Source organism: Hippocampus zosterae, chromosome 15 (genome assembly GCF_025434085.1).
Source record: "Hippocampus zosterae strain Florida chromosome 15, ASM2543408v3, whole genome shotgun sequence".
NCBI classification, from domain to species: Eukaryota; Metazoa; Chordata; class Actinopteri; order Syngnathiformes; family Syngnathidae; genus Hippocampus; species Hippocampus zosterae.
This window is the reverse complement of record NC_067465.1, coordinates 8558334-8584297: the sequence shown is the minus strand read 5'-3', so window position 1 is coordinate 8584297 and position 25964 is coordinate 8558334. Positions and strand designations below refer to the sequence as shown.

The window sequence follows — 25964 nt, the reverse complement described above, 5'->3', positions numbered from 1 at the left end:
AGGAACATGAAGCTAATACTTGAGACATTAAAGAGCATCTCGGGCTATAAATGGAGAAGGCGGCTGTGAAATTGGCAGTAAGATAAAATCTTTGCTGACTTGCCCCAAAACTGCACCGCTCTTCTCTCTCTCTCTCTGTCACGATCCCTGCTAACATTTCCTTCTCCTCTCACAGTGTCACTTTTAGAATGAAAATCTTTCATCTACACTCATAATTTATGGATGTGGATATTACTTAAGAGGGGTGGCCCGGTAGTCGAGTGGTTAGCACGTAGACTTCACACTGCAGAGGTACCGGAGGCTCCGGCCTTCCTGTGGGGAGTTTGCATGTTCTCCCCAGGCCTGTGTGGGTTTTCTCTGGGTACTCCGGTTTCCTCCCACATTCCAAAAACATGTATGGTAGGCTAATTGAACACTCTATATTGTCTCTAAGTGTGAGTGTGAGCGAGAATGGTTGTTTGACTGTGACTGCTCTGCGATTGCCTAGCAACCAGTTCAGGGTATCCATCGCCTGCTGCCCGAATATGGCTGGGATAGGCTCCAGCGCGCCCGCGAAAGAAATCAAAACCTGGATGGCACAAATTTCTTGAAATTCAACGAAAAGAAGACAGAGGTGATATTGTTTGGTCCCAGTGGCCCCTGTAAATCCCATCCTGTAGACTTGGCCCCCCTGTCTCCTTATCTGAAATCAACGGTCTCAAACTTGGGCCTTAAACTGGACAGTGATTTCAAACTCGATCAGCAAATTGGTGCCGTTGTTAAATAAAGCTTCTTTCACCTTAGACAGCTGGCCAAAATAAAACCTCTCCTCTCACATGAACACTTTGAGACAGTAATTCATGCCTTTGTCACATCCCGGCTGGATTACTGCAATGCCCTGTACTTTGGAGTCAGACAGTCCTCCATTAAGCGCCTTCAGCTGGTCCAGAATGCCGCTGCTCGCCTCTTGACTGGTACTCGTAAGAGGGTGTATATAAGTCCTACTTTGGCATCCCTTCACTGGCTCCCCATTCATTTTAGAGTTATTTTCAAGATCCTCCTCTTTGTTTTCAAATCTCTGAATAATCTCGCACCACCTTACCTCTCTGAGCTCATCCGCCCCTACACTCCTGCCCGGCGCCTCAGGTCTGTGGACCAATCTTTGTTAGAAGTACCAAGAACTAAACTGAGGCACACAGGGGATCGAGCCTTTTCTGTTGCTGGTCCCTCTCTCTGGAATGACCTCCCACTGAACATTCGGCAAGCCTCCTCGCTGCCCATCTTTAAAGCCCTCCTTAAAACTCACTTGTATTCTTTGGCGTTCGACTCAGCATGACTTAGATTTGTTCTTGATTTTACTGCTTGGTGCTTTCTACCGCCTTTATTACCGATTCGTCTTACTGTTTATTGTGTATGTTAAATCGCTCCATGTACAGCACTTTGTATGCAGCAATGGCTGTTTGAAAGTGCTCGAGAAATACTGTTGACTTGACTTGACTTGACTTAAAGCGGCTCGAATAATGGAGAGAATGATGTATTCTTGCCTAAATGGTTCTTTACTGAATTTCCCTTTGAAGTCTTCAATCTCCCAACCTTGTTTTTCTGTCTGTCTCCGCTTAGACCCAGAATGTGATGTACGACCTGGTTTCAGAACTCCAGGAGCGCAGCGAGGAGCTGGACAAGCGAATCGGCACATTGGAAGACAAGCTGGACTCGGTGACGGGCAGCCTGCAGGCGCTGCCCTGCCTCATCTCCCAAGCCATAACCCAGCAGCAACAGGACTTCCTGGACGGCTTTGTTCACCGCTTCCGGCCCGCATCGCTAGCCTCAGAGCGCTCCGAACGCTCTGAGCGGTCGTGGACGTCCACCACGCGCAGGCGGCGCTCGCCGTCCACCGCACCACACACCTCCTCCGATAGTGGATGACCTCCAAGAAGCACCTTTCTCTATCATCCCATCAATTCATTCGTCTCCCTCTCAAATAGTCCGTCGCTGGACTGATGTTGAGTTCATATCCTGACATGCCGCTACCCTTCCCACCAAATCCCAAAACCAATTTCCCTCCCCGAGTCTTTCAGTGCAGGACTGGATCAGAGCAACTCCAACAGAGGGGGTTAAAAAAAAACCACAAAAAAAACAACAAACAAAAAAAAAAAAAGAAATCCAGAAAAAAACACAAATGCATCTGAAAAAAAGAAACAAAAGAAAAAGACTGATAAACCGAGATAAAGTAGAGATATGGTTTATGTTTTAGCCATTGTATGGCTGTTCAAGTTAGCTTTTTTGTAAAAGCCCTTAAAATGGACTGAGGTCAGGGTCACTGGGGTGAGAGCTGGCTATCACACCGGAGAGTCCTTAACCAGTGTGGGGAATCGGCGCGGGCTCCCTGTTGGAGGGCGTCTGCTGGTATTCGGTGACGAGGGTGAGACAAAACTTCAGTTTTTCCCTTTTGAAGGACTGGTGTCATGGATTCTTTACCGTAGGTTAGGGCAAATGCTGTCAGGAGGGGGAACTTAACGCGCTGAGACAGCGTATGAGACTGCACTAAAGTGAAGAGGAGCAAGGGGGGGACGCTATGGCATTACTACTGGGTAGGAAAAAAAAATTTACACAATTGCCAACTTCAAGGTTTCAGCTTCCTTGTTCTTACCAAGGGAAAAATGAGAGTGACTATCTTTTTTAGTTACATACTGACATGTGATTTTTCAGTGCCTGAATGTATAAATAGTAGAGGGTTATTTAATTACTAATTTCAGAGCTTTTTTACAATGTCAACAGTCCGACGACAGCATTGCATTCATTCCCTTTTCAGATACATTCCTCTCCAAAACATCAAAAGAAAACATCTTCAAATGATGCATAACATGGCCTCCATTGAGCAACCTCGCTTTGAGAAGCTTCTTTTTTTCCCCTTTTTGTTCGTACTAACACCATAGGGTGGGGCGGCGGGAGAAGAATGTTCCGAGAGCGAGAGAAAGTGTTTTATGTGTGCTTGTATGAAAATGAGTTCACTTTTAGCTCAATGTTGCATACCCATACATAACAGCGGAAATGTGTCGTGTACGTTCCTCAGCACCACTAATTAGAGCTCCCTGTGCTCTCCAGATAATGGCATGTCTTGAGGGCTGCTGGTGTAAACGGTCTCAACTGAAAAAGGGAGAGACAACCCCCCGAAAAAAAATCCACCCCTTGCATGGTTCTGTGCAAAAATGACAGTTGAACGCAATGTTCCTTGGATGCCTTGCTTACTCAAGATGATTTTTTTCAAATTATTTCCACTACTTGATTGATTTTTTTTGCCACCTTTCTTTTATTTTCACAAAAATTTCCTTTTTATAGCACCTAGTGAGTTGCACTAAATGTGATTCTGTAATGCATTCCCTTGTTCAAAAACACAAGGCAAAGGAAAACCGTGGTTCCAAAAAAACAGTTCTACAAAGACGCAAATAAAAATGCTCAAGAATCTTTGGTGGATACTAAACATTGAATTGATCCCTCTGCAATTTCAAAGCAAGAAAAAAAATACCTCAAGAAACACATGCGTCATTTGGCCGAGAATCAAAATGCATCATTTCTTAGTTGGTATCAATATACTCAATTCAATTTTAAGATGAGAGCTTTACAACATTCACCTTGCATGATTTTAGAGAATCATTTTAAAAAATATTTTAAATGTTTAACAACATCACATTTTAAGAGTTAAGCATGAGTCAGCCCGTCTTGACCAAGCACAGGTCAAGTGCTATGAATCCCGCTGGTTGCAACCGCGTAACCATGTAAAAGTTCTCGCAAGAAAATTAGTCAAGTAATACATGAAAAATCGGTGTTGTTATTGATCAGTAAAATCAAGCAGGCCTTTATCCTGCATGTATTTAGTCGTACAGCAATCCCTTAAAAATCCTTCAAAAATGTTTCATGCAAACCAAGTTATTTCTATTGGTGCATGTACACACACGCACACACATAATTTAACTAATTACATTTCTTTTTCCTCCTAAATATTGCGATTACGGTCCTCCTCCAATGTATTTTTTCACAAATAAGAGCAATAAATTAATATGTATTATTAAAAACAACACCGTATTTATTATACAGAATTATTTTGTTTTTATTTATTTATGCTAAACTGACAAACGACAGCTTCACGAAATTCTACCAAGTAAGTGTGGCGTAAACATAAATCGGTTAACCGTAAGTCAGACTACAACAATAATGCAAACAAATCCGTGGCTTGGTCATTTCCCCTTTTTCATGTTTCAAGAAACAGTGATATGAAAACATCTCTCCTGCATTTCTGGAACACAGAATCTGAACGCCATTTAAACCGCTGCCCGACCAAATTGCAACAGTGTTTACATTTTTTTCCCCCGTCAAACTTCAGCCTTTGCAATTGAAACTTGCATTCGACTAATTCCAATTTAGATTTCAATGCGATGAATTGTTCAGCCCTATTCTGGACCCACATATTCACTCCTCTATGTGTGGAACTGAATCAAGCACGAACAGGAGCATTTTTTTCCCCTCCATCCTTTCAACTTGAATTGAACAAAACATAACTCCTGCTGTGCCCACCTAGAGCCCCATCTTGTACAATGCGACACTTTTCCGCGTATGAAAAAATCCTTCCCGTCGTAATGGCCTTCCTTTCAATCAATGTCATGCAATTACTTAGGACGGCTAATGGCAAGCGGCTTGATGCCTGTTCATGTCTCATGGTTTAATCTCCTTTACTACGTGTTTGTCATCTGTCATCATTAAGAATATGAGTCACGCAAAGCAGCTTCCAAAATGACCTGCAGCAAAGACCTGAAATCCAAAAAAAATATTCTTTCGGGAGTGTGGAATATTTGGTTACACAGGGTAGGATGGTCTGATGGTGTCATCACACCGAAGACGGAAAACAGAGATATGAGACAAGATTCATGTCATCTGTGTGGTAGAAGAGGAAAGATTTTAAATGACTATTGCAAAAGACTAACTAAAGGCAAAAAACACCTAAATGAAATCATTATGATCTAGCATTTGAACAGGGGTGTGTAGACTTTTTAAATCATCTGTTTGACATACAAAGCTCTGCCATAACACGATTCCAGAATTACATACCTGGCCAATTTTCAGCAAACAATTTTTATATTAAAAGTCAGGGGCTTGTGGTGTTGTGATGGTATTAGATAAGAGATGGCAGTCTTTTATCACCCCGAGAGGAAATAAACACACCTTTATTGAACAATCACACTTGGCTAAAATGAAATGTAACCCACCTATTGTTCTGTGCGCATTGCCTCATGATGCATAATGTACGTGGTAGCGCAGGAACACATCAACATTCAGTGGATGGCAAATGAGTTGAACATGTTCTCTGTATGCACTTTGCTGATTTTTAATTTTGCAGGTCAGCTATTGTCCAAGGGCAGACACCAAGGTCACAACATTAAAGACTTTCCCCATTGATACATGCTTACATGCTCCTCTCTCCCTCTCTCTCTCATTTTTTTAACGTGTGTATTTTACACCTAGTCATAGTATGTTGAAGTGATACGTCTGAACTGAGGGACGAAGATCTTTTTCTGTCAAACAAGATTTTGTAAATGAAGCTCCTCTGCTCACTTCAACATAATTCCATTTTTCAGCAAATAATTGAGGATACTGTAGGTATTAACATTAGCCAGTGCACATTGTGGCCCTGAATGTTAATAATTTGTATTTTAAAGTTGCTCCAACTCAAATTACAGTTTGAGCACCCCAAAAATTGAAGTTGTGCTTTTTACACCGAGTGGTATCTCAAGAGACAAGCAGTCATTCCGCTGATTTTTTGCTGTGACTTGCGCAAATTTGAGATACAAGCACCATTTGGCGGTGATGAATTCAACCCCCATCACAAAAAGCAGCACTTTGGCAACTAAAGAACAATTCTTCAAAAAAAGAGTCTTCAAGAAGTTCAGTGCCACACTCGGTTGACGTTTAATGTCAAACTAAACACAAAACTATTGCACATTGTGTATTTAAAACAATCCCATGGCTTCGCTTTTAGTCTGCTAGCTTAACGCTAATGCTAATACATAATGGGAAATGTATACAATCCTTTAAGCAACTGACATTTGAACACAAGCGTTGCAGCCCCATTTAATATCACAATAATCACAGTCGTACTTTCTCTAACATCTGTACTGTAGAGGCGTCCCTGTACAATCTAACTGTCTGTCAGTTCAACTAAATATAAGTTAAATACAACTGAACAGTACTTACCCAGTGTACCGCACCATTTTTTTCTACATTATGCAGTTTGAACATTTACCTCAGCGATTATGTGTTGCTCGAGCATATATGCTCGCAAGCCAATGCGCTTTCGTTGTTAAACAAGATGGCAGGGAGCTTGTATTGATATAACCACGACCGTTGTGTCAGACAACAGACAGCTGCTGAGACCCTGTTACCGGGTGAACCACATAGCACGCACACGCACATTCAAATAAAAAGCCTCTATTCATGTCAACATGTACAAACAGGGCTCAGTGTGGTTAATTACAGCCAAATCAGGAGGGAGCTGGCACCAGTCTGATATCCCAGCAGAGTGGCTGAGTCAGTCACCCTGTCCATGTTGTTCCACAAACCCAAAGGTCTGCGATTCCAATGTGAGTATAATTGTATGATTTACTGTTTCTATCATGTTACGCAGTGGCAGGCAGTGGCAGGCATCACCCCCCCCCTCAAAAAAGAGGGGGGGGTGATGTACGTAACTATTTTAGGCATTAAAGAAGAGTTATATTGTCTGCCTCCATGTTGCTGCACCGTTGATGTTCTAATATCCACTACTTAAAGGGATACAACTATAATGTTACTTTGGTTAGCCCATTTATGGCATTTTACATTGCTCGTTAACATTACACTAGCAGACTTTTGTAGGGCAAAGTTAGACTTTGCTTCAAAACACAATGTGCATTTTTGGTGGCTCCATTGCCTGATTTCCTTCTTTTTCTGATTTTTTTTTTCTGTAAGACCTGAAATTTGGTCTGCCTAATTCTTGTGCAAAAGTCTCATATTGTATATGCGCAGGGAAGAAAAAAAATACCGCATCGAATACTGCATTTGACCCTCACACTGGGGTGAGAACGGGGGTGGAACCGTGTTGCAGTGAGATCATCCCAGGTTTCCAAAGGTCCTTTGGGGATATCTTGCGGCAGGCTGGGCAGGCCATTTATTAAATCCATGTCCGTGTCTTTCTTTTCCCCGTTCGGACAAACAGCACGGACCTGAATAATGCTTCACGCCCTGCCTATCACCAGCAGCTAACAGGCGTTGCTGCACACTTAAGAAATCCGAGAAAATACAAGTATTGATCGAGCTTGCCAGCCGTTTTTTTTTTCTTTCCTCAAATGCACACTGAGCTAGAGGTGCAGAGTGGGTGTGGAGGGCCTATTCATTCCACTCAATGTTTTTTTGAGTGTCATTTATTTCATTTTTCTCTCTGCCGCTCCATTTCTGCGTGTCTGATTTCTCTTCAGTCAAGAAAGCAAGCAGAGTGAATGGAGACAAACGAGGTGGCCACTGTACAGTAACTTAATTTTGCTGGGGAAGGACGAAAGGAGCCTTGTCTAGGCGTGAAGCCTCAAGCCATGTGTCAGGAGGGCAATGTGAGTGTGCAAATGATGCTATCACATGCGGAAATGCAAAAAAATACCTTTTATATTTTTGCTCGCTTGTGGTTCAAATACACATTAATTGATTCAAATTAAAAGTATAAAGTTTAATAGTGGTTTCAAAACACTATCGGGATAATTTAACAGCCACACACAATAAACAAGGCGGCCCGGTAGTCCAGTGGTTAGCACGTCGGCTTCACAGTGCAGAGGTACCGGGTTCGATTCCAGCTCCGGCCTCCCTGTGTGGAGTTTGCATGTTCTCCCCGGGCCTGCGTGGGTTTTCTCCGGGTGCTCCGGTTTCCTCCCACATTCCAAAAACATGCGTGGCAGGCTGATTGGACGCTCTAAATTGTCCCTAGGTGTGAGTGTGGTTGCGAATGGTTGTTTGTTGCTGTGTGCCCTGCGATTGGCTGGCAACCGATTCAGGGTGTCCCCCGCCTACTGCCCAAAGACAGCTGGGATAGGCTCCAGCACCCCCCGCGACCCTAGTGAGGATCAAGCGGCTCAGAAGATGAATGAATGACACACAATAAACAAGACTAAAACATTTTGAGAGCACCTGCTAAATAAGCTACCATAAGGCCAACTAAGTTTGGGAAAGCTGTTAATATATAAGGGCGGCCCGGTAGCCCAGTGGTTAGCATGTCGGATTCACAGTGTAGAGGTACCGGGTTCGATTCCAGCTCCGGCCTCCCTGTGTGGAGTTTGCATGTTCTCCCCGGGTTTGCGTGGGTTTTCTCCGGGTGCTCCGGTTTCCTCCCACATGGCAGGCTGATTGGATGCTCTAAATTGTCCCAAGGTGTGAGTGTGGGTGTGGATGGTTGTTCGTCTCTGTGGCCCTGCGATTGGCTGGCAACTGATTCAGGGTGTCCCCCGCCTACTGCCCGAAGACTGCTGGGATAGGCTCCAGCACCCCCCGCGACCATAGTGAGGATCAAGCGGTTAGAAGAATTAATGAATGAAAATGAATGAATGTATACAGTGTATATATATATATATATATATATATACATATATACTGTATGAAACAATTTTGTTTTTTGGGGGAAGACAGGAATGGAATACTGTAATGGCGTTTCCATTCATTTCAATGGGAAAAGAGGATTTGAGAGAAAAATTATTTAAGTTAAGAATTATACTCTTGGATCAAGAAAGCACTCATCATGACTTTTCAGTTTGGTGGTGCACTGTGAGAATTTCGTAACATAAAATATAAACGTGACATCATCCTCATGCGAAAGCAGAGTATAAATATCTACTAAAATGTTTGCAATATTTTAACTACTCAGTGTGATCACATAAGAGATACATATGGGCACTTTTACTGATCTTCTATGGACTCCCCCTGCATGACTATTCCATGCGTGTGCATATTACTTATGACTACTAGCTCTGAGGAGTGACAATGCGGCAGCAGATGCGGTAGCCCGTGGCAAGGTAAGGCCACGGGTGGGACTCAATTCACTTGAGGAAGGGGGCTGTGTTCTGTATTTCCGCTACCCGATTGGGCACCAGGACTGCTGAGTGTGTGTGCGTGTGTGTGTGTGTGTGTGTGTCTGCGTGTGTGCGTGTGTGTAGAATGGAGATGGGGTCACTTCAGTTGTCCTTCCCCTTAGCTATCTCTCCATGAAAATCAGCACTGCATTTGCAGAGTGATGTCACATGACACCGCTGGAACCATTCCCTGCATGTTTTACATCATCTAATTGCATTTTTACCCCCGTTGCGATTGTGATTTAAAACACTTAATACACTTTAAGACAAGCAATAAGTTCTGTATTACAAAAAAAACAATATCAGATTTATACGTACGTGTTTTGGCTTTGTAGGTTAGCCTGTCGCAAAAATAAAGGCAATGAACCACGAGTTAGTATAGTAGTTGATTTACTGTATACAGACAGACAATATGCTTCTTTCTTCATCTAAAGATTATGACTTATATTTCTTGAAAAAAAATCTACTTTTAGTCTCATTACATTTTTCTCAGAAAAAATAACAATTTGCAATCATAACATAATAGGTAGCAACTTTTCCAATGGTATTTTAGGGTAATTACTTTGAATAGGGGTTAGGATTGTGAGGGACTTTTAATTCAATCATATTTGGTGAAATTGCTTTCATTTCAACAGGTGATAAATATTTTGATTTGAAAGATTACCGTACATTCATTATCCTCGGTAAATCTTCCCTTCTGTTGGGATTCCCACCTCAATTGAAGATGGGGTCTCTAAGAGATGAACTGAGGCAAGGTATAAAAACGAAAGAAAGAAAAGCTTGACTACTTACAAGGCATAAGGGGAAACAAGAGGACGAGCAGAGTAAACAGTTTGCAGGGGGATGGATGTAAGAAGAAAGCCAGGGAGTCTGTTTCCCTCTAGTGGCAAATTGTACAATTGGGGAAAGGAAAAAAAAAAGAATTAATCCAAAATATTGAAATAGCAGACAGCTTGAAGCACTGCCATTTGATTTTTAAATTGCGTCATTCTTAAACATGGTTCAAAAAAGTCCAAATTCGCATTTGTTTATTTGAAATGTAATAGTTACATGTATATGTAATTATATTAATGATAAGATAACTATTTTAAATGTAATATAATTGGTATAATAGGTGATTGCTAAACATATTTTACAAATATGTTTTACTGTATTATTTACAAGATATCAATAAACCAGTGTATTGAATGACAAAGTATCAAAAATATTTTTTTTTGTGAATTTACAACCAAATCATGCATTCAACTTTTGATGCAATTATTGATAATTAATGTGGTATAATTAACCAACCAATTGTGTGATAATGTTGAATTTATACATAAACTGTTTCATTTTATTTATGGATGAATGTTGGTGTTCTCTAAATAAATAAAGCCATTACATGTTTTTATATTAATTATTTAATTTGTTTAAATATATATTTTAACGTGAAATAATTCTGGGAGGGAAAGACTGAAATGAAAGCCACAATTCCATCTACCCATTTTCTAATCTGCTAATCCTCACAAGGGTGGCGGGCATGCTCGAGCCCATCCCTTCGGGAAGTAGGCGGGGTAGACTCTGTCATGCATGTTTGTGGAATGTGGGAGGAAAACAGAGTACCCGGAGAAAACCCACGCAGGGTCTGGGAGAATATGCAAACAGTAAGACCGGAGACGGAATCGAACACGCAAACAGTAAGACCGGAGACAGAATCGAACACTGTTATACATTATATTCCTTCTGGTGCGTGCGTCTTACTACTACTGAAGGCACTATAATCAGACATTCACAAAGAAAAGAGTTTCACAACTAAAAGGACCCATTAAACTGCAGTCATATTTTGCAGAGGATAAAGAATATATGCTTGCCGGTATTGCTATATTGCCATTCTACATGTGTTGCAGCACCTTCATCAATTGCAACGTTGATGCTAGTTTCATTAGCCTTTCAAAAGCGTTTTGCATTGAGTGTTAGTCTTGAGCTAGCGGACTTTCATAAATTCATGTGGTTATTTCAATTTCGACAGTACAGTTCTCCTTGTTTTATGTTTAGTTTGACAGTAAACTTTAACTTGGAGATGTAATAAATGGCTAAAAGCAAGTGATTGGCCACTTTTTCTGGGAGAATCGTTCACTATCTACCAAACTGCGGCTTTTTGCTGACAACATCGAGTGCTCCGTTCTCAAAAATTTTGCTCTTCAAACCAAAAATCTGTGGCTCAAAATCTTTTGCTCCCTCTCTCTGTCTCTCCTTTTCACTCACTCTTTCACACAGCTGAACAGACTTAACGCCAGTCAGCACAAGCAGTTCAAGTTTAATATTTAAGCTTCACCTCCCACCTACTCGCCCTCTGTGTGTACCCGCGTGTGTGTGTTTGAACGGATATCAAAAGCCGACAGTGAGTCACTTGAGAGAGATCGAGAACGGCTGGGCCTTGAGGGCCCGGTGAGCAGAGTAGCCATTTTGCTGTCCATATCAGTTCCAGGGCAGAAACTAAACACCTCGGCGAGTGGCGCAGTAAGACATGGAGAAGGCCAGAAGATAAGCCTGGACCTTAGCTAGTTTCCATTGTCAGGTAAAGTGACATTTTCAGCTAAGCAATGTTGGGCTTTGTTGCTGTATTGTTTGACAGTAAGGCTGTACACTTTTATGATGGACAAAAGTTCAAAATAGTATTCGAACTCAATCGTGTCAAACAGTTGATTATGAAATGCTCTTTGAGCATTTATTTAATGTCTGGAGATCCAGATAAAGATCTATGACCTGACTGGTACAGCTAGTAGAGTGGCTGTGGCTAATGTACATTTTTTCCGCGGTTGCAGCGATTGTCAAACCGAGGTATTAGTAGCAACTAGTGATATAGTAGGGCCCTCTAGTGTTATGTCAAAGAATCATCCGTCCTTTCATTTTCTGAGCCACATATCCTCAATCCTGCTGCGTTTCCTCCAGACATATTTTTTGGAATTATGGCTTAAAGATGCAAAATTGGTTTCATCGGACCATAACAGAATTTCCCAAACACAAGTGAGCCCTTGGAATAAAACGTTTGGACACACTTGGTTTAAAATATTCTGACCATCTATTACCTTTTTTATTTTGTTTTTGGTAGCCTCGATTACTCAAGGTTTAGTGTGTATACAGAGACAGTAATACCACCTGATTTCTTTTTCACAGAGCAATTATGTCATGACTCGTTTTTGTTGTTGTTTTTTTTTCTTCAGTGAATCACTGAAATTAGCCCACACGATGCAGAAGCCCACTGGAGTGCCCATGTGGGTGAGTCACACGCCCACACCAGAAAGTAGCGCAGCCAACGATGACTCCACAAGCAGCACATCCAGTGCGCCACATTATTTAGAGAAGGACAAAAACGACACAAAAGGGAGTTTGAATAAACTGAAATCACTCATCCCTAATTCATGGGGAAGCATGAAGTGGAAGTGGGGAAAAGACGATGCCGATGACTCCGAAGCCAGCAGTGGTCCGATCGAGATCCTCCCTAATGGAACCAGGGTGAGCCCTCCCGTGAGTCCCTTTGTGGAGCGCAGGAAATGGGACGAACCCCCTGAAAGACCTTTTTTAAAAGAAACCAATCAAAGCCCAAATGAGGATTCCCTACTCACGCATATCCATCCCGCCGAGTATTATGCTGAGAAGGTGGAGGTTTACAACCAAAAGTATTCTTACTTGAAGTCATGGCCAGGCCTGCTGCGACTTCTCGCTGGCCTTGAGCTTCTGTTCGGGGCTATGGTGGTCACTTGCGTCATCAGCTACATCCACAAAGACAGCGAATGGTCCAACACGTACGGGTTGTATAACGGCGTCTACAACAACGGAATGGGCCTGTCGGGATACAGCTACAGTGGACCTTTGACTCCCTTTGTCGTGTCGGTGGCAGGAGTGTGTTGGGTCATGACAATGATCCTCTTGGTGTTGGGAATGACCATGTATTATCGCACCATCCTCCTCGATGCGCCCTGGTGGCCTCTGACTGAAGCTTTGATCAACGTAACACTGTTCTTACTCTATATGGCGGCAGCCATAGTTTACATGAACGACTTGAACCGCGGGGGGCTGTGCTACATGACCGTCGGTATTAACCCCATCTTAGCAGGTCTGTGTCGAGTTGACGGGGGCCAGATGGCGGGAACCGCTTTCATCTTCATCAACATGACCATGTATCTGGGAAGTTTTCTCGTCTGTCTGAAGATGTGGCGGCATGAGGCCAGACGGAGAGAGAGGGTGGACTTTGAGGACAAGGCAATGGTGAGAAACTCTTGCTACAATTTCATTATGTGATAGGTCAGGGTGAAGTGGAGCCTGTAGAGGCACGTTATCAATCCCACGACACGCATAGAAAAGACAGATTTTCATAGGTCAGAGAATATAAAAACACGATGGTTTTTGGAGAGCATAGAGCGTAGCTTAAGTGACTGTGATCGCTGCGGTCTTAAAAATCCATTTCATCGGCAACAACAATAACCGCAACACTGACAATTGCATGCTACAAGGCCATACAGATGCTACAATACTACAAAATTGGGACCAGTGGCAAGTCTATCCTCAAAAACAATTACATGCAGAAGTGAAAAAGAAACTCTGAAACAGAAAAAAAAAGCCGTTTTTCTGCCTACGGTTTTCCGTCTTAAAATACATTCACATTAAAAAGAAACATGGTTCAGGGCTCCCACTAAGAACCCCCCCTGCCCCCCCAAATAATTCAATACACAAATACAATTCTCTGAGAGCAGTGTTTCCCAACCTTTATTAAGCCAAGCACCCCCCCAAGCCCCATTGGAAAATACTCACAACACACCACTAAACAAAGACATCAAGCTAGTTTTAGTTATATTTTATAAAAGGTCAGATGTAGTTTCAGTTAGTGTCTTTCTATTTTAAGCATTTTTGTTGCAATTTTATTTCATGAACAAAAAAATATGTTCATGTTTTTGTTAGTTTCCATTAACTGTCATAATCTTTGAGACTAGATATGAGTCGACAGTCGCAAAGGTCCTTCCAAAGAGCTAGCATGCTAGTGAGCTTTCAACAGACGTAACAACATTGTTCTTGTCCATTGCTTCTATTCACACTCAGCAAATCCAAAAGTTGTAAATGCCACTTCTGCATCACATCACCTAAACGTCTGCCAAGTTATTTTAATTAGAGTTTAGCAGCAGATTTATAAGAGGTGACATTAGCAATCCCGCTAATGAAAGTACACAAGCCAAAATCAGTCACAGAACAAAAGGAGGGAGAGCAAATCCGATGTAATTTAATGTCAGTCAAGAGAATCTGCGGTGAGTTTGCTTTCAATTGTTAGTGATGAATCAGCTTTTATTTGCTGGCAAACACGAACATAATGTAATTGACTATTCACTTGCTTGAGTGTATTCAATGCGTGACACGAAATAGACAAGACGCAGTAAGTTCTGCTGTCACATGTTGAGAAGATTGTCAGTGTGAGTGATTCTGCCCTCACAATAATTTAGTGGGATTTTTTTTTTATTAAATGCAATCCACTTTTTAGTTCGCTTTAATATGTAAAAATAAGGGCGGCCCGGTAGTCCAGTGGTTAGCACGTCGGCTTCACAGTGCAGAGGTACCGGGTTCGATTCCAGCTCCGGCCTCCCTGTGTGGAGTTTGCATGTTCTCCCCGGGCCTGCGTGGGTTTTCTCCGGGTGCTCCGGTTTCCTCCCACATTCCAAAAATATGCATGGCAGGCTGATTGAACACTCTAAATTGTCCCTAGGTGTGAGTGTGAGCGTGGATGGTTGTTCGTCTCTGTGTGCCCTGCGATTGGTTGGCAACCGATTCAGGGTGTCCCCCGCCTACTGCCCGGAGACAGCTGCGATAGGCTCCAGCACCCCCCGCGACCCTAGTGAGGATCAAGCGGTTAGGAAGATGAATGAATGAATGAATGAATGTAAAAATAAATAAAGTGAAGTTAACCTACTGGTTTAATTATCATGGATGTGAAGTGAACCTGTTATCACAGGAATAAAAGAGATTAGCATTATTCATTATAGTTCTTTTATTAACTCCGTTTTGATTACAAAGTAGAGCGGGTTTGTTACTATTATTTTATTAAATGTTCTATTTTTAGAGAAGTTAAAGATGAAATTGTACTTTCTGTGTCAACCTGAAATTTCACCCGAGACCCCTATCACTTTTGGTGAGTCGTGTGTGTTCAGATACTGGCAAAAACAAACAAACAAACAAAATGTGATACTTTTGTCCCTTCAGAATCCAGGGGAGAACCTCCTGGCCCCACCAAAAGCAAAACACATTTCATTCAAGACTGAAAGCGACACGAGAGGAAATAAAGGTCAAAACAAGCAGCAGGTGCTCACCTCTGACTTCCAGAGAAGCCCCGACTGTCAGAACAAAGCTGCGGCGCCTGGCTGCATCCCCAAAGTGCACATCATTGCAGACTATGTCATGTGAGCCAACAATTTGGAGACATCTGCATGACTGGCCATTCGAGAGTCTGTATGACAACTTGGCTGTCTTATCTGTCACTGCAGGAAGTACCCAGAGATCAGCTGTGTGGAAGAAAGGGAAAAATACAAAGCTGTGTTCAATGATCAGTATCAGGAGTACGAAGAGCTTTACAAAGAGATCAGTGCCACCCTGAGTAAGTTCAGTGAACTGGATGCTGTCATGGCACGACTCATCACAGATGGAAAAAGCAGAGAGGTAAGACATGCGATGACCCATGTCAATCAACGTTTCACACGCTTGTTGCAATGAAAGTAATCCCCTCATCACAGGGGGTTATGTTCAATTCAAGACCATCCAATAAGTGAAATCCATTACTTTTACTCTTTAGACACGCTTTTACAATCATTCAAACACATATATTGACGATGCACAAAAGCAATAGATAACATTAAAATATTGTACAATAGTGAGCCAATTCTTCTGTTTACAATACACAAACTTTGTTTTTCCAAACGATCTTCTCTTACAATATGCACCATGCCTAGAGATGTATATAATAAAGTGAACCTACAGCTGTTGCTTTTTGTAACCCTAAAAAGCAGGATGATGGTTAATGACGTTCAATTATTATTTTAAAAACTGCACTGAATTTCAGTATTTCCTGTTTCGTTCTTCTTCTTTCAAATTGACACATCTCAAACCAAATAAGCGTGCCTCTCCCTAACGGTTAAATGTGGAACTACATGCCATTTCTTCAATAATTAGACCAAAATAGTTATTAACTGTACAATAAATAAATACATAAATAAATAATCAGATAGATAAAATCCACAAAGATGGAATTGAGTGGGGTTTAGTGTATGTCAAATACAAATACGCAACAGCCATAGCATCCAAGTACCGTACTGTAAGTGGCAAAAGTATCCGGTACACACACTTTGTACTTCAGTAGACATGAAAAAGACCGGTTAAAGTAGAAGTTCTGAATCAATTTCTTCATTCAAACAAAATAAAAACTACAGACTGTGCTAAAGTAAAGGGGTACTTCCTGTTTTTTTGTTTTTTTGAGAGTTGATACTGTATTCAGACACCAGATTTTTGTGGTCAAATACTGAGACAGAGATAAATGTTTTTTAATCCAGCATTAACGTGACCTATAACCTGTACAACTAAATGAGAAAATTTGCATCCTATCAAGTGAAGTAAAGAATAAACAACTGAGCTATGTAGTAGCAGAGGTGTATAGATAGATAGATGTTAAATGAAACGCCACATTATTATTATTTCTACTTCCCCACTTTTTTAAAAACCCTCTAGATGAGAGAGAGAGAGAGAGTGAGAGAGAGAGAGAGAGAGAGAGAGAGAGAGAGAGAGAGAGAGAGAGATTTTTTTCCTCCACCATGGCATTTGAAGAGGGTTGTGTGGAGTTTTCAATATATATACTTTTTTTAATTCACTGTAAGACAAATAATATTATGCATGTGTACTTCAAGTAACTTCCAAACCATTTGCTGCTGTTTTTTTTTCCAGAACCGAGACAGGATTCAAAATATCGTAAAGCAGTATGAGCAGAAAAAAAGCGTAAGTGATGATAAGTTACAATAGTGTTGTGTAGATGATGGTGTCTATCGAGGCTGTGGAAAATCTCATTTGCATGCCGCAGAAAAATGGATTGGGCAAGGTGGCGGTGAGCAGAAGAGAAAAATGGGATCACCAATGATTGAAGGTTTTTACTTTGTTACAGGATCCTACTTTTTTGGAGAAAAAGCAACGTTGTAGCTACTTGAAAGCCAAACTGACTCACATCAAAAGCAGAATCCGTGCTTTTGACCAAGAGACATCTGGATTGAATAAATAACACTTCATTTTATTTTATTATTGTGAACATGGAATGATACATTCATGCGATGACTTTTGAGATAGAATTTATGTGAATGTACAGGATTTTGCTTTATGTTTTTACAATTGTGTTGCGTATTATTTGCACTACAGTTATTGGCCTTTACAAGCATATCAAGATGATCAATGTGTTACCTGTGGTGTCTTCCTGGTCATTTGGGCATTTTTTATATGACAGATAAACAAAAGGAAAGTCAATACAAAACTATATTTCAATTTTCAACGCAACAACAGAATAGAATGGTTTACTCCATCACATGTGAGGGTGTGGATGATGTACTGCAAATATAAACTAAAAGAAAATTGCTAAAATGAACAATAGCACATTTTATATTTTTTTTATTTTATTAAATGAAAAGGTTAATTACTTCCTAAAAGTGTCTTGTAATTTGTTACATTAGCAATTTCTTTCTAAAATTGGTTAATTAGAAGGAATGTATTTTGTGTTGTTTTTTTTTTTAATTTAATAAACATCTGAATAAGACAACTTGTTTCATTAGGCATTCAAGAAATGAGCAGAAATTGATATTTTAGAATTGATACTGTACTGTACTGTACTGTATGGTAGATTACCTATTTTACACACAAATAACTTTTTTAACCTTGCCTAGAAACAGGCTGTCTAAAAGTCAAATGTGGACCTTCAGATTAAAAATTGATTCATTATTATTATTAGTAGTAGTAGTAGTATTATTCTCACATTAAATGTTACCTGTATATTATTATTTTATAAGACCTGCCCTGCAACTATTTTCGAGACAAGCTTTCCACGTGTTGGCCAACGTGGGTTGTGCCGAGGGCTCACTTTGGGTGGACACTGGACAGGGAGTATTGTTGAGACGCGAGCACAAAGGCTGCGGCTCCGCTGGCCACGACAACAAGGAAACTGCGTTTCTTCTGTGCCTTTCCGACCGTCACAGGAAAAGAACTTAAGGAGGTAAACGTGTGCCGCGAGGAATGAGACTAAAGTGCCAGTCTTAACTGGAAGGGTCCAAAGTTGAAAGTTGGGGTAAGTTCTTTTGTTGTTTTTTTTTTCCTCCAATGTCAACATAGTCAAAAGTTGTTCTTGTGCTATGGCAATTGCTTTTGAATGAGAGGCAGTAACAGCACACCGATATGTTCACAAAACCTTAACCTGTATTGTCTTTGTTAAGTCAGAATGTTTGTCATTCCTGTATTGGATTATTGTTTACGACATAACATAGGCTAAACAATATTGAATAAAAGCAAGGAACTTTGTCTCTTAAGCTCTAAAATAATGTCCGTTTTAAATGTAATCTTAAGTGAGTGTAACGGTTGAGCAATAGATGATTGGTGGGAGACCAAATTCCTGCTGTGAATACCATAGCTAAAAAAATGCAAGTAATTGACCCTCTTGGGCATTTTTTTGTAATTTAGTTTGTATTTAACCATGCCGCAAACTATGATCACAAAATACTTATATGTTTTCAAACTCAGTTTACAAATTTGCCCTCAAAATAAATGGCTCACAGAAGCTTTGATTTAAGAAAGAAAACGTACCAAAATTTCCGGTTGCGCGCATTATCCACAAGAACTCTTAATAACTCCCCCTTAACGTCACAGGCTAAACTTAGCCCCAGCCCAACGTACTTAAATGCTAATCTCGCCGTTGAGATGTAGCACTTCAACGTACCGGTACTTCCTCGACACCAATTGCTACTTTCCTATTAGCAGGGGCTTTGACACCATCCTGTGGCATGTCCTGGTTTTACAAACAAAGCATGAAAGAGAGTTTATTAATTGTTTTTTTTTTTACTAAATAGGTAAGGATAGATTTCACCAACAAAAAAGCAAGATTATCTCTGAACAGAGAATTGATTCAAGATGCTTTGGTCAGTAATCCGCAATCAAATGGCATTGTGGCCCCTCTGTGAGGTGGTGAGAGATTCCCAAACCTGCTACTGATCAACAGTCAAAGTTTATGAAGTTGTTCACTGCTTTTCCAGGCACTCGGCAGGTACACACAAAACTAACACACAGTGGAGGTAGGAACACATGTTGGTTCTCCTTACAGTAAAGATGGTTGCCCTTGCCTCTCATCCGTCTTCAGTCTGAATTATTAAAAGCCTGTTGGTTTGAGTTCCACAGTGAAGTGACGTGTGAGGGTCAGTGAAACCTGAGAGCAGGTTGCAGTAGAAGTACAGAAATACAACATTAGAAATTGGTATTTTCAGATGACACACAGATTCACGATTGGGTATGGAAGGCAGCCGCACACGCGGTTTACATCATCTGCAAGTACAGGTCTTCTTGCAGTTCCTTTTAAATGTACTTTGTGAGTGCCGATGTTCTGCGTGGACTCCGGTAAGTCCTTTTGCCATGCAGACCGCTCGCCTCTTGCTGAATTTAAGCTGAATGAGGCCGACAAAGAGGATGGCCGTGTACACTCTCACATTTCCGCAAACGGCCGTTTCTTGCTGCGCCCTTCCACAAAAATAGATGTGCTACAAAAAAGTAAAAACATGTTTTAAAATCTGTGTCAAAAATAAATTTAAGGACACATACAGCCATCCCTGATTAAAATTTGCTTGTGACCGTGGTTATTATTGTGAGAACTCATTAACATGTGACTTGACATAAATGAATGTCATTGTTATTAATTCCACATCATAAAGGTATTATGAGCAAATTTGTTTTTTTCAGAAGTGGGTATAAAACTGGTAGCCTTTGCATGAATTAGTACACAATTTCAAAAAGGTTGGTAAACCCTGCATTGGAGAGTGCAAATATATAAGTGTTTACTGTTAAATCAATCTGCATTCTTAAATTGACAAAAATACCTCGAATGAACCATTTGTTTTTCTCTCTTCCTCCAGGCGCAATTTTAGCAATCGTGGCACCAAATCATGTATGAACCTCGGCACTATGACAGACCCCATCTGTACAGTCCGCCCGACAGCACCACGTCCCACAGTTTCCATCCCCCAAGAAGTGTGCATTCCCCCCAGAGCCAATATGGTAGCTACACCTTCAAACCCCCTGCAGACCCCCACTACATCGAGGAGACGCCACAACACTTCTACCAATGGTTTTCGCCTCCTGGTTTTGTTAAAACCTTCCACGGAGCAACAGTTGCCATGTCTTTCCTAATTTTTGCATGCGTGGCTTCAACATTGGTGTGGGACACGAATGGATTTGGCTACAGTGTCGGTGGTGCAGGGAATGTCGCAGGGGCAGGGCAGGGGTACTATGGTGGTAGCTATGGTTACAGTAGCTCCTACATGACCCCGCAGTCTGCCAAGGCCGGAATGATCTCCATTGCTGCTATCAACTTCCTGATTTCACTGGGGTTTCTGGTGGGAAGTTTCTCCCGTTCGAGGGCCATGAAAGGATCCAGTTTCTACCTCACTGTGTTCATTTGTGACATCATCTTAGCTGTTCTTCAGGTGAGTCACGTGCGTCCATCCATCCAGCTAGTTTTCATTCCGCTCGGGCAGAGATGGGTAGAGTAGCCATAAATTGAAAATACTGTTACTTCAGAGTAAGATGGCTAAAGTAAAAGTAAAATGTAGCCTTCCAAATTATCACTTGAGTAAAAGTAAAATGTACTCAGTGAAAAAAAACCCTACTCAAGTCAAGGTTCAAAATAGCTGGTTACTCATCACAGTTTGCAAGGCAAAATTTGCATTTTGCGCCTCACTAACACAGATTCAATAATCAAACTAAAAATCAATCGCAACAATGGGCCTATAAAGCTTTGTTGGACTGGACTGCGGCTAGTCCAAGGTCGAGATAAGCTCTGTGCTGCTTACGCCGCAGCAGCTAGCTAGAAATTTGCTTCAGCTGGCTACTAGTGCACCTAAACACATTATAGAACCATTCCTAAATCAGTAATTATATTATTATTAATATTCAAAGCTAGATTTTTGAGTACCCGTCTCATAAAGGGATGATGAAAAAAGATGGAGAACCATGCTAATTGCTAAGCTAACCTAAGATTGGTACAGCTAGCGCATTTAACAGTAAAATTAAGTGCTCGGGTGATTTAGTACACTTTTCACAGACTTTTGGTTGGAATCATGTAGACAACATCCAACTTAATTAAGTGATAAATATATATATATATTTTAATAACCTTAAATCACGGCGCTGTGCTGTTACAGTTCCACTCCTCTGAGGCCAAAGCATTGACCGTGATGGACTTTCCATTAATTGCAGGGCATCATTGACATCATTTTTGTGATTGGAGTCAACCCAATGTCCCAGAGCTCACAGACCATGCTACACAATCCAATCCTGATGATGTGCCGCAACATTCCGGACCGGCCCAGCCTTAGTGGCAGCATAGGAGCTGGCTTTCCTGGGGGGTTTCCCATGTACAACCAGTACCTGTACCACTACTGCTTCATGGACCCAGAGGAGGTCAGTAGTCTTGAAATGAGGAGTCTAGTTGTTATAATAACAAGTAAGGTATCATTTAATTTCATAAAATGCTTTCTTTCTCAGGCAGTAGCATTAGCATTGGGTCTGATGGTGGTGTTGGCCCTGTCACTGGCTGCTTTCTACTCCTGGAAGACTCGTAGCAAAATCTGCCGCCATGGCAAAGCTAACATCTACTGGGACAAACCACTGGTCATGCAGTCTGAGGGGCAGAATATAAAGGACTGGGTGAGAAATTGTGTCTGTCCATCTATTTATCTATCTATCGATCGATCGATCCATCTATTTTTTTCGACCTACAAAAAAAGATTGACTGGCGACCAGGTGTAGGTGAAGTTCACTCATCGCTCAAAATTTGCTTTGATAGACAGTGGCTAGAAAATGGATGGAGAGATACTTTTAAAATGGCCAATTAATTTTGATGACAAGTGGGTCATTATAGACACATAATCACTGCGGATTTTTGTGGAACCTGACCGTTCACATGACTAAGTTTCACCTTTTCTTACAAACCGCTGTTGACTTAGAGATAGTTGCCTTTATCTGAGGCACACCCAAGTTTCACTCTGATTGATCATTAACTAGTGAGAGCTGCAATGACAGCACACATTGAAGGATCTCTCAATTAAAAAGTAATGCAGTTGTTGTTAAGTCATCTTGGGACTGAAAAGATTCATGCTTCACATCAGAAAGAGCAGCACAATGTCCATTGAATTTAACTGTTTAATTCATTACATGCTATTAAATTACAGTGCCCTTTTTTTAATAAAAACACATTACAGCAATATTGCGGTTTTTAATGCGTTTCAATTTTTATCAACTGGACAAAGTATATTTGAGATGCAAGTGCTGCGTGGTAATAGGAGCAAATGAAAATTGTGTTTCAAAGCACTGCGGCACTCCCTACTAAAATATAAATGTCAGGTTGCCAGTGTGTTTGTTTTCTAAAAAGCTTACAGCCTCAAACTGAAATGAAAAACATTGACATGGTTTCTGGAACATTTAGCATGCTGCTCCAGATCCTTTTTGTTGCTACATTTTTTTTTTTTTTTTGTAATTTGTAGCAGGAGCCTTGTGTGGCCTTCGGTATTGTAACAGGAATGCGTACTCTGGTGCAACTCATTACGAGGAGAGAGGCAACAATATTCATTTATCCAGAAATGTCCTGACCTACATACTCCCAGTGATTGGGAGTCGGCTTCATTTGAATGCTGGGCCACTAGTGTACCACAGTGAGGGTGATTTTCCTTGCAGGGAAGGCATATTTAATGTATGGTCATGTATAATGGATAAAAGGGTTAGGTTGCCACAGTGCTACTGTGTGAATCCCCACAGAGTAGTGGCAGTAAATGATTCAGTCTTTGCACCACGGCCTAAATGTTCGCTCCTTGTGGTACAAGAACACAGAAACAGATCATGGCATGATCAAATGCCATGTGTGATACTAATTGCAGCATATAACACTGGAACGGAATTATTGTAATGTCGCAAAATTATTATTTATGTTACCATGAACTAAAAATTACCCTTTACACTTATTATGCAAGGAATTAATTGGATTAGAAATACCGAAAGTTAAAAACAAAGGCGTTTATGCATTACACTAACAAACAAAAAAAAAGCTTCACTAAATTATGAAAATTGTACATCTTGGCACAATTCGCCACCAGATGGCGTCAAAGCAAATCACGTCTACTCAAACCTTTCATACTTTAAAAGCAACACAAAGTGCTTCATAAAGTAAAGGTTAAAAGTCTTGGTTTGTAAATTTGACATCACAGTATCACAGAGATGACTGTTTTTACCAACCCTGCCAAATTAGAACGATAAAAAATAAAGTATATGAAATGAGACTTCAATTTTTTTTAATCTTTTTTATTATTTTTTTACAAAAGTTACTGTGCTTATTCTTCCGAAAACTTTTGTCACTTTGGCTTGTTTCTCTATGCTGCATTAGGTAAACCATGTTGGAGACGGAAGGAGCACCCAGGAGGCACCAACTGTTGTTATATCAGAGAAAGCAGCTTCTGACCTTCGTGGGGGAAACAGCTCAGCTTTGTATTGCCGGGACATAGACCTCATTTACAGCGATGGAAATTTGAACCGCGACAAGTGCGTATACTACAGTGTTTGCTTTGTCGTCATACAGTCGAAAAGTGTAATAATCACTTTAGAATGTGGCAGTAGAATTGAAAATGAAAAGGGGTGGTGTGAATCATAATAAGCATCTTCTCTCAATCCGGTAGTTGTTGTCAGGCAAAGACCTTGTAGGTTCAAATCCCATCTCATTATTATTATTATTTAAATCAATTTATGCTATTGTTCTGTTGCCACGTCGTCTGTTATTTTTATGCCTTGTTAATGAAATTCAGGTGTGAGTATGTTATTTAAATTTGTAAAACGCTGTCTCTTCCCTCACCCATGCAGTATTATGTCACCTCAAGATTTAAAATCTGAATGATATGTACTGATTTATTTCTAACCTATTACACTGCTTAGACAGTGTCTCGTTTTACAGATTGTACCACTAAGATAAGTAAATAAGTAAATAAAATAAAATAAGTAAATTTTTGTTTGGACTGTTGTAGTGATTCAACATGATTGAAGTGTAGTGTTGACGTTGGTGCGCAACAGAATATGATTAGCAAGATTAGCTATAATTGCATCAGTAACAGTTTGGCGTTTGCTACCTCAAGCAAGATGTTTTTTTAAATTTTGTTTTGGGTTTTTTTTCCATGATAAGCTAGGTTATTGGTGATGAGAGAGATCACTAATTTGCTTGAGTGTATATTTTTCTAGCTCTTGTGAGGTTAGTAGCAAACATCAAGAAGCAGAGCACCCGTATCAGAACAGCAGGCCTGCAGTGTGCAGCAGCTCCTCAGGTGACGCAGACAGCGGCAAGAAACATGCCTTAAGGGTCCAGAGGAACCACAGGGATTGTGCATCTCGGGAGATGGTGGAATTCCAAAATGAAACGGCTTACACCACTGGAGGAGACACTGCTAATGAGTTGGACCAAGACCAAGACCAACATCTCTTCAGGTGAGTTCTCCCGCCGCTGATACTACTGCCCTGACATCATTACACAGAAAATGTAGTCATTTTGCTCCTACATTTGTTTGTAATGACAAAAATTTAAATGTATATTTTTGTGTTCTGTAACCAAAAAGCCAATGGAACAGTGAGGCCGATTTGGCTCTTACACAAAATGAAATAAAAAACATCTGTTCACTCCTCTGTTCAGGGAGTACCCGGAAATCATCTCAGACCAGCAGCGTCTGCAGTACAGACGCGACTTTAACTCCTCGCTGGCTCGTTATAATAACCTGTGCAAAGAAATGGATGACATCTGTGACCAGATTCACAAGCTAAGGCGAGAACTGGACTCCCTGGACAAGGACTCCATCAAGTACCAGGTAGCTGATCAGAGAAAATGTGTTTGCTAATAGACGTTCTGTACCCCGTGACTTCCTTAAGAACATCAAACACAGTATGAGGGGGCTCTCAAGTTAAGCGTTAACATTATTCTGGTTCCATCCTCAGGGTGTGGCCGATGAATATAACAGACTAAAAGATCTCAAAAGGGTAAGTGAAACAGATGTGCACATAATAAGCATTCACATATAAAGTTAGAGTACCAATAAGTTTTGTTATTGTTTCCCCCCTCCATATTTTATGAAACTGTAAATTGTTAACAAATAAAACACAAAGACTTATTTTTCAGTCTGTTCCTACATGTCTCTCTTTTAGGCACCAGACTATCAAGCAAAGAAAAGGGAGGGCAGAGAACTTCGGCAAAAACTCTTCCACATCAAACGGCTAGTAAAAAACTTTGACCAAGGCCTTTGTTAGCGCATATCTGTCAGTTAAACGCTGACGAAAAGAAAATGCAATCCTCATTTCACTGTGCACTTTTATATTGAGAAACTTAATGAAACACGTCGGTCACTTTATTTACAACCATGTCGCACAAATGTTACCTGCACAGCTAGTGAACTTTGCTCTAAAAATAAACATTTCAGAACTTTTTTCACTATTGTGACCTATAATTGTACAACTCTATTGAGAAAAAAAATATATTTTTCAGAAGAGAAGTAAAATCAAGCAACTGCAATAATGTGGTTGAAC

At 40.8% G+C, this 25964-nt stretch overlaps 2 protein-coding genes and 1 long non-coding RNA gene across 3 annotated transcripts in view; 2 read left to right on the top strand and 1 right to left on the bottom strand.

The window, feature by feature from the left end:
* Positions 1-3145, top strand: part of LOC127616405 (small conductance calcium-activated potassium channel protein 2-like) — a 51784-nt gene extending 48639 nt beyond the window's left edge. The window contains exon 9 of the mRNA XM_052087972.1: positions 1600-3145. Within this exon, the coding sequence (XP_051943932.1) occupies positions 1600-1905 (306 nt within the window). The 3' untranslated portion in view covers positions 1906-3145. The remainder of the gene's footprint in view (positions 1-1599) is intronic.
* LOC127616431 (uncharacterized) overlaps positions 1-25964 on the bottom strand; it is a 109978-nt gene that overhangs the window by 83079 nt on the left and 935 nt on the right. The window lies entirely within an intron of this gene.
* Positions 10803-25872, top strand: LOC127616426 (uncharacterized). Its single transcript, XM_052088005.1, is given in 14 exon segments — positions 10803-11670; positions 12317-13361; positions 15339-15535; positions 15620-15791; positions 17067-17117; positions 17281-17410; positions 20313-20842; positions 21615-21818; positions 21903-22064; positions 23794-23948; positions 24636-24878; positions 25081-25252; positions 25380-25421; positions 25587-25872. Coding segments are annotated over 13 exon segments (3180 nt in total). The 5' UTR covers positions 10803-11670; positions 12317-12341; the 3' UTR covers positions 25689-25872.